Source organism: Bicyclus anynana, chromosome 20, assembly GCF_947172395.1.
Source record: "Bicyclus anynana chromosome 20, ilBicAnyn1.1, whole genome shotgun sequence".
Lineage (NCBI taxonomy): Eukaryota > Metazoa > Arthropoda > Insecta > Lepidoptera > Nymphalidae > Bicyclus > Bicyclus anynana.
In genome coordinates, this window is record NC_069102.1 from 3,185,495 (window position 1) to 3,199,815 (window position 14,321).

Below are 14,321 nucleotides of genomic sequence, written 5' to 3' on the forward strand. Positions count from 1 at the left end.
TTTTATGCACCCTTTTAGCGGACTTAGAAGTGATAAAAAAAATAAGAAAACTAATGTCTTACAAAGGTTATGATTCACAACACTTGTCAGGACAACTTAATTAACAAATCAAACTGTTACCAAAATAAGACCCTAGAATGACAGAGAATGACCTTGAGTGAAGTCATGCATTTGTGAACGATGTGTGTAGGGTTAAAGGCGCTTTGACTGTTAACAAACACTCCCCTTTTCCACTCAAGTCACTTCCCCCGCTTATCCCAAGTAACCCATAAAGAATTACACAACAAGAGATGTGCACGGCTCGAACGTCACGAGCACACTGAAGCCATCCGTACCGCAAGTCGTTGCAACGCGGCGATAACATTATTGAGTCAACAAATAATATTTAATTTAATTTTTTAACAACATTTTTTTGTTCTCCAGGTCAATACGGACTGGACATATACACGCGTGAGCGCGGCGGCCCCACGGCGATACACCAAAACGGATCCACTGAGAAAGAGAAGCATCTCCTGACTCACTGCTGCAAATATCTCATCAACAGTAGCAAGAGAAATTGAAGGGATTCATACTTTTTTACATCTTTTTCCGGAACTTTTACTTAATACAATAATTTGCGCCGCGTAGCGTAGATTGTATGGGATTTGACACAGGCTAATTTTTCCTTATTGAGAACTCATTCTTCCTAGTCTGGCTTTTTATCCTCTAAACCATAATGTGATCGTGGGCCATGAATCGTAATCTTCTGGTAGGCACCAAAAATGACATCACACCGATAGTCACGAAATTAAGTATCATTTGTGGCAAACTATAACCTATGGCAGGACTGGTGACTATGAGTAGATAGATAAGTAAATAGACAACTGACGTGATCACCTGACGTTCAAACGATATATTTGAAACCAATTTGTTAATTAAAATTTGCTACAAATTGAGGCTGTAATTTTGTGCTCGAGTTCGGAACACATTTACTTTTAATAAAAGCATATAACCTGACATAGCTCAAAGAGTTGCGAAGCTCAAGTGGCAATGGGCGGGGAACATAGTTAGAAGAGCCGATGGACGTTAGGGGTCCCAAGGTGCTGGAATGGCGACCCCGCACTAGAAAGCGCAGTGTTGGTCGACCCCCAAGGTGGACTGACATTATCGAGCGATTCGCTGGATCCAGATGGCTCAGTATCGTGATGTTTGGAAGTCCCTACAAAAGGCCTATGTCCTGCAGTGGAAGTCCATCGGCTGATATGATGAACCTGTTAGTAATTGATATTAATCGGCAAACCTGCTTGGACCATGGCTCACGATAAATAAGTCGAATCGTCATACCTCGTTTCTTTACAGAGTTTTGAGGAAACGCGATGAATGTTCTCTACTTGTCTATTTACTTTCTACTCTAAGCAGACTTTAAAGGCAACTTTTATCAACGGCCACGGGTATCGTACACATTTTATTATTAATGTGGTTTTGCACACAGAAAAACACTAATAATTTAGTGTTAAAACGAAATGGCGATTTCCAAGATGTTTTATTTGATATTAAAACGTAATATAAGAATTATATCCAAATGTAGATATTAATAGAAAATAAAAGCCGTCCATTAATATAATCATTTATTAAGTAATTATTATAATTAATACATTAATTATTGCCTATATAATTTTATACATATGATTTGTAAATTTATTCAAGTGTTATTTTTAAGTACTCTAGGTTGTGTTGTGCAATCCAATTGCATTTTACGTTATTTATCATTAAATACAATTTACATAAATATACTTGTATTTTAAAATATTTGAGCTCACGATTTTTAGTTAAAGACTAATTAATTAATTAATGACAATATTTTTAACATAAAATAACAGATGAGTAAATAATAATAAATGAGATAGAGATACAGAGATGATTTCCAAAACTAATTAAAAACAAAAAAACAATTACTGCTTTAATTGTGTCAGCAAAGTAATTACGATTATTAATTCTTGAAAATATTGACACAAGTTTTAGACACGAAAAACAATAACTTTTGTAGACATAGGATTGTTAATAGGAAATAAAATCAGTTCATAGTAAAAGGTGAATTTCTTAATTAATTTTTGAATACATATTTCAATGGTCAGTGAATGCACAAAATATCGTGATTAAAATCGTTAAATCATGCTTTGATCCACAAAACCTACGGTACTAAACATCTACAGATTGTCATCATTATTGAGACGCACGGAAGTGCGTCAGCCAAATTAGGGAGAATGGCAATCAAAGCGACAAGGTATCTTTCATCATTTGAGGCCACTTTTGTCTATTTAAATAATTTACGGAGATGTAAATTGTTTTTATTTTGATTATTAATTGATGATGGAAGTTAAAGGATTCGCTTAATCCAAAATTGTATAGAGCCCAGGATCAGTCATTGTACCCTGGCGGAAATAAAAGAAAATATTTTTTTAACTATTTTTGATTATACAAATCTACGAATTTACTTTAATTCTCTCGAAATAATATTCATTCTCTCACAAGAAATGAACACTAATATGGGTAATAATGGCGGATTGATGACGTTTTCAATGCAGTAGTCGATTTATGACGTTTGCTGTCAGTTGTCATGTCATAGTTGCTCTATGGGCGCCATCTTGGCGATCTTGATTTAACTCAAAAACTTAGGTTTAATTTTATTTATTTCTTTTTATTTAGTTAGATTTATTCACATAGTTAGATTTGAATAAAATCATTGTATTTTTTAAATTTTAACGACGTACAAGACTGGATCCTGAAATGGATCATTTCCTTTGGGAAAGTGCATATTTGTTTAACGATTTTAATCATTGAAAAAATAGAATATTTATATAAAGAAGGAAATGTCAGAAGAATATGCCCACTTACGCTTAACCCACAAGATATAGTTACTGTATGAATTATATCGAAATAATAGTTTTAACAATACATATTAAGTGATACGTAATTTATATTACAATTTGATTTTATTATACACGACATTATATTATATTATTATTGTAAATTTTTATAAAATATATGGCATGTTATTTTTCTAATGTTTGAGTTTTGTTTACAACCTATATTAGTCAGATCCTTATTACAAGTCTTAAATTATTTGAGCACCGATGAACCATAGGACGGAAATAACATAATTAATTAATTAATTTGCTCATTATTTATGACTTTATAACCATGTTACAAAATTAAAGTTATGCTCTAAAGCAAACCATTGTTTAAAGTAGACATTTAGGTTTAATTTAATAACCTAAGTACAAGTCATAAAACATCAGTAAATCTACAGAAAGACGCCAAAGTCGGCGTTTATCCGACAATTTTAAAACCAATTTGTCGTCTTGAGTATTGTTAAATCGCTGGGAATGAATCGTTGGGAAAAGCTTTCATCTATATTTCAAACACAAAAATAGTTATCAGAAATTCATAAAATCATTGCACATATGAATCAAAAGTTGGACAAAAAAAAAGTATGTATAAACGCGGTCTATTTTAATTTTTTATGCAAACGTTTCACGTCTTTTCACATATGAAATGAAAGTAAGACTAATACACTCATAAGAGAGGAGACTCGTGCTCAACAGTGAGCCGAATATTGGTTGTCAATGAAGATGATGACTAAACAAGACCGTGGGTAGCATTAAGAGTAGCTCTCTGTTCCACGCCGCGTATCAATGTTCCCAGAAGACCTTCCATTTCGCTCGCCGTCTCTCGCAGTTGGGTATTGTCGAAACACGAGTCTGTAATAATCAAAAATATTTGAATTTTTGAAATGAAACCTTTGCACGTGGAAAACGGGTTGACATTAGAAGTGGATTTAAAGAGCGAAACACAATTATTGAATGAAAGCCAGGTCTAACAATCTCCACCATTTATTACCAGTAAAACCTCGAGTGGCAGAGAATAAACCAAAACCTTGAAGTTTCGGACTTGTGACCGATGTATGTATGGTTAAAAACGTCTATTAAAAGTAATTAACACTCCTCTTCTCCACTTAAAGTCATTCCCCCGCCTATACAAAAAACACCCATGAAAGATTATCTAACAAAAGGTGTGGACGCGTCGAACGCCACGACAAGAATGAGCTAGTCGCAGCAAGCACTTGGTCTCCCACTACTCCCCACCTAAGACCTTGTCCAGAAGGGGCGAATTCGTCGCGAATCGTATCGCGCGAATTCATACGCGCGTTGTCGAAGTACTAGACATATACAATACATCGCGTCCACAAGCATCGCGCGAATTCAAAATACGCGCGTAAATCGCGTGCAATACGTACCGAATTCCTCCCCAAATGCTCGCGCGTTGGTACGCACCTTGTGGACGCAACGGTCGTGCGTAATACGCGCGAGAGAATCGCGGCGAATTCGCCCTTTCTGGACTGAGCCTAACTCACGGATTATTTCGTAATATCTTGGCACGAGCCGACCAAAGTAATGACTCACTCGCGCAGACATATGCTTTACTTGGGGAAGCTGGTGAATTCGTTACGAAAAGTGTAATCGAAATGGCATGCCGTTAAGTTTTTAAAGCGCCATCTATAGTAACACAGCTAAACTACAACACAACACAAGTAAGCCCAGCGCCGAATCTTTCAACGGCGTAATTGTGAACTAAGTAGTAGGAGTTTGTGAAGTAAAGCAAGTCCGACACGAGAGATGGCGCTGCTAACTGCTACTAGTTTTTAAGTTTCTCTTTCATGTATTATTTTATTTTTGAAAGAAGTTTTACTTCAGTGTGGTTTATAGCACACACGTTTCTTTTATTTAGAAATAGTTACTCGTAATAACTATCTAATAATTTGGAAAATTATGATCTATGTTTGGCGCTTACCAACAAAATCGGTACACGCGTTTCTTTCGTTCGCATCTAAAACAATATACAATTTTAAATAAATTAAGTGAATGCAATTACATGCGTTATCTAACAAATTTTAAATAGTTTGTTGATAAACATTTCACATCGATTTTGGCTTTAGCCGACATATACGTATAACTTGCTATGAAATCTCGCGCTCATAGCGCCACTGTGTGACAAATTGGCAATAAAAATTGTGTTCGTGGCTGCAAATCTGGCCCAACAGCCTTTGCGACCACGACCAAGGACTGATCATGATCGTGGCCGCTTAGTGTCTGAGTTGCATAATAAATATTGACTAAGGTTTGGTTACTGTTTAGTGCCAAGCCATTTATACAAATTAAAAATTTATAAAGATAACAAATGCATGTACTGTAAAAAAGACGACGCAGATATCAATCACATAATTTTCAAGTGTTCAGCTTTTGGTATACAAGAATAACTAGCAAGTTCGATAGAATTGGTAAAGGAAGAAAACGAAATTAAGTGTGATCCCCGCCACATTAAGGAATTGTTGAGGAACCATTCATTTTACAAGCCTGTTTTAGATTTCATTAGTAACACAATAGAAAAATTGTAAAATACAGTAGTAAATAATAAATAAATAATAAATATACTTAAACAATACACATCACTATTTAGCCCCAAAGCATACAGAGTAGCTTGTGTTATGGGTGCTAAGATAGTTGATATTATAATATTCATATACATTTATATACTACATATAAATACTTATATAATGTATAAATACACACAGACACTGGAAAACACCCATGCTCATCACACAAATATTTTCCAGTTGTGGGAATCGAACCCACGGCCGTGGAAGCAGAAAGCAGGGTCACTACCCACTGCGCCACGCGGCCATCAAAAATTATATAGTAAGTAAATTTATATTTAGACGACGACGACGATAATTTTAAGTGCTTTGTATTATTTTTAAGAAAAATTGTAATATTTAAAGCAGGGCCTATAAGGACTTGTATCCAAGGCCGTAAAATAAATTAAAAAAAAAAATAGTTACCGTCCATAGCGAAGTTGTTGGTCAGGATCTGCTGCAGCCGGTCCAGCACGGTGTCGAGGTCGGCGTTGAGCTCGCGCATCTTGTCGTTGCTGGTCTCCACGCAGCGGATGTCGGCGGCGAAGCGCTGCTCTGTGGCCGAAATGCTGTGGCTGCTCTCCAGCTTGGACTTTGCTGGCAGGCGTTTGTTGGTTGATGATTCTGTTTCTAAAAATAACAAATATTATAAAAAAAAAATAATAAAATCTGTTTATTTCAGGCCATTGACCCATATAGTGTTAGTAGTTATTAGCTTATTATCTATGTTAGTGCGAAATACAAAATACTAATACTAATACTAAAGCTAATAACATTATATCAGACTTTATCTATATTTATTTATATCTTAACAGACGGCCGCGTCTTCGTTTGTCCTTAGACTTCCTTAATCAGACCCTTTTGCAAAATCTGTTCTTAGAGGATGTCTACTAACTGTCAACTACATCCCTGTCAAATTTCAAGTGGTTTTCGAGATTTCGAGATGACCATTTGCTTTTATATATTATGACAGATGAAAAAACATTGGCTGTTTTACTCGCAAAATGGTTTTATTCTAGTATTCAACTTTACGCCCAAAAATAAACAATTTCAAAGTAATTATTGTTATATGGTAAAATGTAACAGTTTACATACAAAGATAGGGCTCTTTCCAGAGCATTTATCTGGGACAATATTTCCAGATAACAGAAAATATTACCAGTTTCGTAATATACAGAAAATGCTACCTTTATGGAGAAAACTTTATTATACACTTGAATGAGGAAAACATGTCCCAGTCAATAAATTGTTAGTGTTCTTAGCAGCTACCAGTAATTTTTTAAAATAATTTTTGCCATATTAAGATATATTCCTGTTTTCCTCCAATTAGTCAGAAAAGACTGTGTTTAGGAGAGAGAATGACAATAAATAAATAAAGAAAATAGTCCACCCGGCGAGTAGACTATTGTCTTACAACAAAGTATTGAAGAAGAAATCTAGTTAATGTCAATAACAATGAAACAAAAACGGTCAATGTGTTACAAGCATTCCAAGTAGATCTATATAGCCAATATTTAAAAAAAAAAATTAAGAATACAATAATTGTACACTCACCATTATACCAATTGCTCATATCATTCATAGACACTGTAGATATGCTGTCCGAAGTGGCGTGAACCACCACTGGCTTGAGGGCATCTCCGGACATAGTCATCAAGTTCTGACCATCAGGTTTGTCGGTCACCGAGAAATTGCCAGAGTCCAGGCTGAGTACCCTCGGCTGATTCACGTTTTCAGTGACCTTCGATTGTTTTTCATCCACCACTGCTATGGGACTGAAGAGATCGAACGCTTGTGGTCTTTCTTTGTCGGTCTTTGAATCAGGCGGAAAGTTGTTTGGGTTTAGAAAATTGTCCTGTAATTTAAAATAAGTTAAGTAACAAACACTGATTTCTATATTAACTGGATAGTTGAAGCACCAGCACCTATTTATAAGCAAATTTTTTATTTGTTTGTCCGTAAAGTGCACAGTACACATTGAGTATGGCTTTACTAAGTACAAGGAAGTAACTAAAAAATAGTATTGTATTTACCATGTGGTAAGTCACTTTAATAATTAAAATAATAATTGTTTGATTCACATAAAATCACTTTAGTTCTGCCATTTAACTAAATGGCCAGTTAAGTTATGTCTCAGTAACTAGTGGCGTTCACGCCTACTCACTCGAAGTCCATATTTTCAAACCTTTTCGGTAGAGAACCCAGTTAGTATAGAAGTATAAATCAGTTGTGACAGGACGAGAAAGAAAGCAATATTTTAGGTTTACCTGCTATTGGTTGAGAATATCACTCTCTTGTCATGAACCTTGATAAAATAAGGGTTATTTTTTATCCTGATATTTACACACAAACGGGATATATGCGATTTAAGCCCAATCGGTTATTGCAGGCAGAATTAGTATACAGCTTACTTTTAAAGTCTTGAGCCTTGCGATTTGTGCTGATAGCTGATTGTAGTATGTGTCGGCCTTCCCTTTCAACTGCTCGTCGCCGGCCTTAGCTACTGACTCCAGCTGGTCCATAAGCTCTTTGAGAGCCCTAATAAAATTAGACACACATGAGATTATCAAGAAGTAACTTACTATCACATCACATCAGACTAATATACAAATGCGAAAGTTTGTGTGTAAGTTTGTTCTTCCTTTGTGCAGCCGCTACTGAAGCGATTTGGTTGAAATTTAGATTGGAAATAGATTTCATTCTAAATTAACACATTTTATCCGGAAAAATTACATGGTTCCCGCGGGATTTGTGAAAAACTAAATTCCACGCGGACTAAGTCGCGGGCGGCCGCTAGTTTGAAATAACTGCTATAAATTGCTTTCATTGAAAAATAGTAATTAAGTCATTATCATAAGCTTATTTACATCAATGATATTCAGAAATTTTCGTAAATTTTAATGGTGAATTTTTAAAAAAAAAAGATGTTTGCCATATCTTTTAAATATGACCAATATTCTCATTAACCTCCAACTAGTCGGGAAAGACTGTATTAGGAGTGGGTACGACAATAGACCAACAGGTGGGGTTCGAACCACCACCCCTCGGTGATGAGTGACCGCTCTTACCGTTGAGCTATTGAGGCTTTGATTTATCAATTGAATGGGTTTGATTTTAACATGCACACCATTATAGTGGTTTCTAATCTCAATAAGGTTTCCGTTTTTGTACTACGTACGTTCGGAACCCTAAAAATGGTGATGGTGAATTATCTACCTTATTAAATGGATGTATAATTAAATATTAACGATAATCATATGTTTTAAACTTTTAGTATTTTTTTTAAATTGCTTAATAATAATTGTTTACTTACTTGGTGTCATTTTCCATATTGGTAATAATATCCTGCAACGTCATAGCTGGGTTGTTGGCCTTATTGCCTGACGCTTTGCCAACTGTGGATGTAAATATAGCTGGCTTATCCTTCTTTTTAGCAGGCCCTTGTTTTGCTGGCTTGGTCTTTCGTTCTTTCTTGCTTGTTTTTTTCTTTCTCGTCTTTGTGCAGAAGAAAAACCTTTTCATTCCACTTATGAAGCCGAGACATTCGGTCGGTTTAACCTGAAAATTTACATTTTAAATATTACTAATTTAATTGAATAAAAAAATTAGGAAATCTGAGCTAAATGAATGACGGTTTTTGTCAATACCCAAATATTGTACTGTAGATACATACGTATTTTCTACAATTTTTGACTATGAAATAATGGTCACACTAACTAAATAACATGACCCTAATATAATATGTTTAAAGGTTGAAAAATCTTTGGTAAATGATAACTTAGATAATTGGCCAATTTTTTAAATGGCCAAGTGCGGAAAAAGCCCAGTAAAGAAGAAGAAGAACTTAGATAATTGAAAGTATTAAAAAAGCACAATATGTGATTAATTAATTTTGTCTTAACAAAATGTAAAAATTTCCATATTACAAAAAAAAACTCTAATGTCTAAATAAACAAACACCCTAAATAACTATGCTTATCACACGACCATTTCCATTCATAGAAATTGTAACCATGGCCTTGACACAGAGGGCAGGGTCAGTACGCACTATGCGAATCTGCATCAAATATAATATTTCCATATATAACAAAATCGTATTGTAGTACAAACCTCTCCGTCTATCACTTCCTGAACTAAGTGTGTTTTCTTGTGACTAGGAACACTTGGGAGTTCTTTGCCATACAAATAACACTTCTCGCAAAAGTAAATATTATTACATTTCGCACACTTGAACCTCAGCACCTAAAAACAAATATACACTTTTTATTGGTTTGTAGTATTAGTAGATCTACAACATAAGTTAATAGCATAATGGTATAATATACAGACATTCACCATCCCCACACACTGCTTGAGTGGCGTGGGAAGTAGCGAGGCAAGCAATCAGAGATGTTGTGTGGTACGTAAGGCGTCGCGCCTAAGTCTAGCCACTCAGAGATTGCGTTTCTGACAGGACGTGATCGAATGGGACAAACATATTCAATTACAATCGCCTCGTTATTTCGTCTCATCACTACAAAGACAAACAGTTGGCAACAACCTTGTGTGCCAGTTCGAAGTTACATCGCCCATCTGATCACGACCTGTCAGAAACGCAATCACTGAGCGGCCGGACTTTATTTGGGCGTTTGTGTGGAGAGACACAGCAACATGGCAATTAACATAACTGATTCTTTGCACGTTTTTTTTTTTATTCTTTACAAGTTAGCCCTTGACTACAATCTCACCTGATGGTAAGTGATGATGCAGTCTAAGATGGAAGCGGGCTAACTTGTTAGGAGGAGGATGAAAATCCACACCCCTTTCGGTTTCTACACAGCATCGTACCGGAACGCTAAATCGTTTGGCGGTACGTCTTTGCCGGTAGGGTGGTAACTAGCCACGGCCGAAGCCTCCCACCACGTGTTGTACAAACGGCCTGAGGGATCAGGCGACAACAATGAATAAATAAACGAGTGTGCTGTAGACCACACAACGGAAGTAGAACTTCTTGCAACATATAAAAATCAGCGCCATCTATGAGACTCAGATATAACTGCATCGCAACAGGTTCTTGAAGTGTACAAAAGGAGATTGTTTCTAAGTTCTTTAAAAACGCCATCTACTGGTAGTTTAAAATAACAAATACAGTTGCTCTATATCTGCAGACGCTTTCCAAATACTCTAGACTTGATTTTTTTCTTTAAATAATTCTGAGACACTAATTTGAGTATAAATAACAGTATTTCTTTTGGAACTAAAACTTCTTCACTCACGCTTGCCTTAGGGAATAAGCTGATGCATACCGGTGCGAAAAATGTAATCAAAATTACATACCATTAAGATCTAAAAGCGCCATCTGTAGTAACACTGTGGAATATCGCTAGTAGGAGCTTGTGAAGTAAAACAAGACCAACGCAAGATATTGCTACCGAGCGCTACTGATTTTCAAGTTTCTCTTATAATAATAATAATAAGCCCTATAGTCTGTGTTAAGAAATATTATAAACATTATTTTTTCTTTTTAAAGAATATCTCTTAACATAGTGTGCCTTTCGGCATAGGCCGTCCAGCGACTTCCACTGCTCTCTATCTAACGCGACTGTTCTCCAGTTTGGACCTGCCGTGAACTTTAAGTCATCCTCCCATCTAAGGAACTGTTTGCCCCGATTCCTACTGCCATCTCTAGGGTACCATTCCGTCACCAGTCTGCTCCACTTCCCCATTGTGTCCAAAGAAGTATTACTCTTACTTAAGACACACGCGTTTTGTGATTGTTTGATGTATCATCACTAACAATAAATAGTTAGTATACCAGCGCTCTGCAGATAGTGTACCTGTATGAGGGGTTGAGCGCACGCGCTGCAGCCAGCGCTTGCGTTGGCAACACTCCTGCTGTCCACCACCCTCTGCACCACGGCCAGCCAGCGCGTGCTGGAGCAGTGCTGAGCGCCCCATTCCGCTACCTCTTGCGCCGACACACCGAGCATACCAGCACTCTGCAGATATATTTAATTTGAATATGTAATAAAAAGAGACAAAATACCAATAGTAGACAAGACAATATTGCAATCACATTTTTTTAAGTAAAACTTGCTTATGCAATCTTTACTGAGACAAATGTTTTAGCATTCCATGGATTCACCGTGCGGGTGCCGGGTCTATCGGGTGGTAGAGAGAAGAACTCCGAGCAGAGTCCTGAACTTGTGACTACAGGATGTAGGGTTAAGGAATTCCTTGACGATCGATCAACACTCCTCGTTCTCTGCTCGTGTTCTTCTCCCTGTCTAGCCAAATTTGGTAAGATCCTATTAGAGCAGCTTTGGATACTCGTTCTAATATAGAACTAGCTGCACTTCTAGAGAGGCCAAGGTCTTTAAGCAATAAGCTGATCAAGCAAGGGCAATAAGCTGATCAATGTGTTACGAAAAGTGTGATAGTGCACTACAACATCCAATCACATGGCCAAGTGTGGAAACAGTTCAGAAGGAAGAAGAAAAAGAAATGTAACTGTGCGAGGCAAACAGACATTGAGAGGGAGAGCTAAAGATGTTTCACTTCAGACATGGGGGCTTAAAGCACACTCATGTTTTTGAAACTTTCTTGTACTAAAACAATTTTGTAAACTTCTGGAGTGAGCTTTGCTGGTTGGAGTGACATCTACAAGCAGATTTATGCACAATGACCAAGGTGGAACAGAAAATGTTTACGAAACTTAGATTCATCAAAGTCTCTCGGATCCATAAGTCATCACTATCAATTTGCACTGTTTGAAGTTTATAAGTAATAGCTTACTTAAACATCAAACAATAAAAAAAGGGTTACCTTAGCAAAACAGGAATCTACATCACTCTGCAAATGGTCGCACTGGCAACCCAAATACTTGGGCAAAGCTGTGACATGCACCAACAGTGCAGCCAGTCTCCTTGGTGATACACAACCGTTGTGATCTGCACAGCAGTTGGCGAGGGCCTGCCATTTCTCTGTTATTGATTCTTCGCTTAACAATATTAGTAGAGTTTTCGCTGCTAAAACTCTTATTGATGTCTTCCTTTCCCTGTAATTATAAAATGTGTAATGTAATAATCTAATAAGGTATAAAGAATTTATTTATTTATACTTTATTTGTAAACCACAACATAAGAAAAAACAAATAATAAGACAGAAAAGTATAGCATATAAGTAGGATACCAAAGGAGGTCTTATCGCTATTATACGTAGCAATTTAAAGTAACTTTGATTACTCTAATTTATCATTTGTGGATGTTTTTATAAACTGATTTGTCCTAGTACAACAGAAATATCAAATCGAAAATACTGCTTATTGTGACGGGACAAAAGAGAGAGTTACGAGTATTTTTGTTTTTCTGTCGTCCACCACTGAAAAGTCTCGCAATCATTTACTGGGAATTTTTTCAACAGAAATAAAATATTTATCTTTGGACGAAAGGAATTTTATTTTTATAATTATTTATTAGTCAGGCAAGAAATACTTACTCGTCAAACACATTGAGCAACAAGTTGATCAACAGATCCACCGCCAAGTCTACGTCCCCACTAAACAGTCCCTCCTTCTCTGCTGCAAAGTAGATGTCAGCTAGCACAGCCTCTAACTCTGTTGTGTCCAGAGACAAGCTGCTCTCGGAAAGACTTAGTTGATGGCGAGCAAATACACCTGAACTTATGCGTAAAGGTGGCACTGAAAATAATCAAGTAGGTAATAAGTAAAGTATAAAATAAGTTGTTTGAATAAGATTTAATTAGTTTAACTTAGGTAGCAAACCATGATATTAGTAGGTAATTTAAGATTATATATTTTTTTCAATGTGCCCTGAAAATTTAAAAACAGAAGGGGGATGAAAACAGGGGGTTCAAAGTGAGCAGGAAAGTATTTTATTTTGAAGTTATATTTATGAAAATTGGCGCCTAAATCTAATGCTGATACACGGAAACTCAAAATTTGACCCTAAAAGGCTTGAAAGGGGTTGTAAATTAGTCTGCAAATACAATAAACGTAATGTAATGAAATTCGCATTCATCATGCAAACATCTTACCTTTCAAACTCTTTTGTAAGGCAAACACCTTAAATGCAACTCTGTAAGCACTGTATTTCATGTCATTATATTCTTCCAAAGTTTTCAATATCTCGCTAAACTGAGGATGGTCATAGTGTTGTTTACCGTTTATTTCACTGAAACAAAAGTAAATAATTGAAATTTAAAAGCAAACGAAAAGAATATTGACGTAAATAAAGAGTGAAAGTTGATTTATCTTAGTACTCACTCGATGTAACACGGATAGCCTGCTTCATTTTCAACTTTCTTCCACTTTAACAATTCCATTCCGATTTATTTAGATAAACACATATTAATAATTGGAATCTGGATTTTAAAACTGGGAATTGGAATTTACATCGAAGGACATTCATCGATAGTCAACATTCCATAAGTTTAAAAAAAATAACCGCCTAACAAATTAGACTAATAAACTGGATTTGAAAACCTTCACACAGCAGATAGTACAAAATTTAACAACCAATAAAAATGTGTAAATTACAATGGTATAGTTCATTAGCCAATGAGAAAAGTTTATCCACTGTTCGGATTTGTTGAAATTCATGTCAAATAAAGAGCAAGAGACAATATATGGCCATATTACCACAGATTAAACTTCTAAACTTAACTCACAGTTACACAGATTATTCGTAAATCATTTATAAAACTGATAAATCTTTAGAAACAAAATGAAAATATCTTGAATTTTTTTTTAATATTTTAAATTCATTTTATCTCAAATTTTTGCAAAAACACGAGATTTTGTTTCATTAGTGCGTTCTCATTGCAAATTACGTTAAACGTCTTAATATTAGCCAATGATAGAAGAGATTCC

General features: G+C 35.8%; 2 protein-coding genes and 1 long non-coding RNA gene across 8 annotated transcripts in view; 2 read left to right on the forward strand and 1 right to left on the reverse strand.

Moving 5' to 3' along the window:
* The window catches only part of LOC128199236 (uncharacterized), a 245,669-nt gene extending 242,625 nt beyond the window's left edge, over positions 1 to 3,044 (forward strand). The window contains exon 2 of the long non-coding RNA XR_008251897.1: positions 1,080 to 3,044. This is a non-coding gene — a long non-coding RNA (uncharacterized LOC128199236). The remainder of the gene's footprint in view (positions 1 to 1,079) is intronic.
* LOC112052778 (hillarin) overlaps positions 1 to 3,044 on the forward strand; it is a 77,679-nt gene extending 74,635 nt beyond the window's left edge. For all 6 annotated transcript variants that reach the window (XM_052887891.1, XM_052887892.1, XM_024091995.2 and 3 more), the window contains exon 15: positions 424 to 3,044. In XM_052887891.1, coding sequence (XP_052743851.1) covers positions 424 to 560 — 137 coding nt within the window. In that variant the 3' untranslated portion in view covers positions 561 to 3,044. The remainder of the gene's footprint in view (positions 1 to 423) is intronic.
* On the reverse strand, positions 1,595 to 13,869 carry LOC112052779 (dystrophin). Its single transcript, XM_024092000.2, has 11 exons — positions 13,716 to 13,869; positions 13,487 to 13,623; positions 12,929 to 13,130; positions 12,257 to 12,488; positions 11,269 to 11,430; positions 9,563 to 9,694; positions 8,766 to 9,010; positions 7,864 to 7,990; positions 7,007 to 7,307; positions 5,879 to 6,082; positions 1,595 to 3,740 (listed from the first exon to the last, which is right to left on the reverse strand). Exons 1-11 carry the CDS (start codon positions 13,772 to 13,774, stop codon positions 3,619 to 3,621), a joined length of 1,923 nt encoding a protein of 640 aa, XP_023947768.2. The 5' UTR covers positions 13,775 to 13,869; the 3' UTR covers positions 1,595 to 3,618.
* Positions 13,870 to 14,321: the final 452 nt, after the last annotated feature.

Excerpts from the sequence above, each read along its gene's own strand:
- LOC112052779 (XM_024092000.2), bottom strand. The coding sequence starts at position 13,774 with ATGGAATTGTTAAAGTGGAAGAAAGTTGAAAATGAAGCAGGCTATCCG. Across the intron at positions 9,695-11,268 it reads GCGCTCAACCCCTCATACAG|GTGCTGAGGTTCAAGTGTGC; the intron begins GTACACTATCTG and ends ATTTGTTTTTAG. Across the intron at positions 7,991-8,765 it reads AATATGGAAAATGACACCAA|GGCTCTCAAAGAGCTTATGG; the intron begins GTAAGTAAACAA and ends TAATTTTATTAG.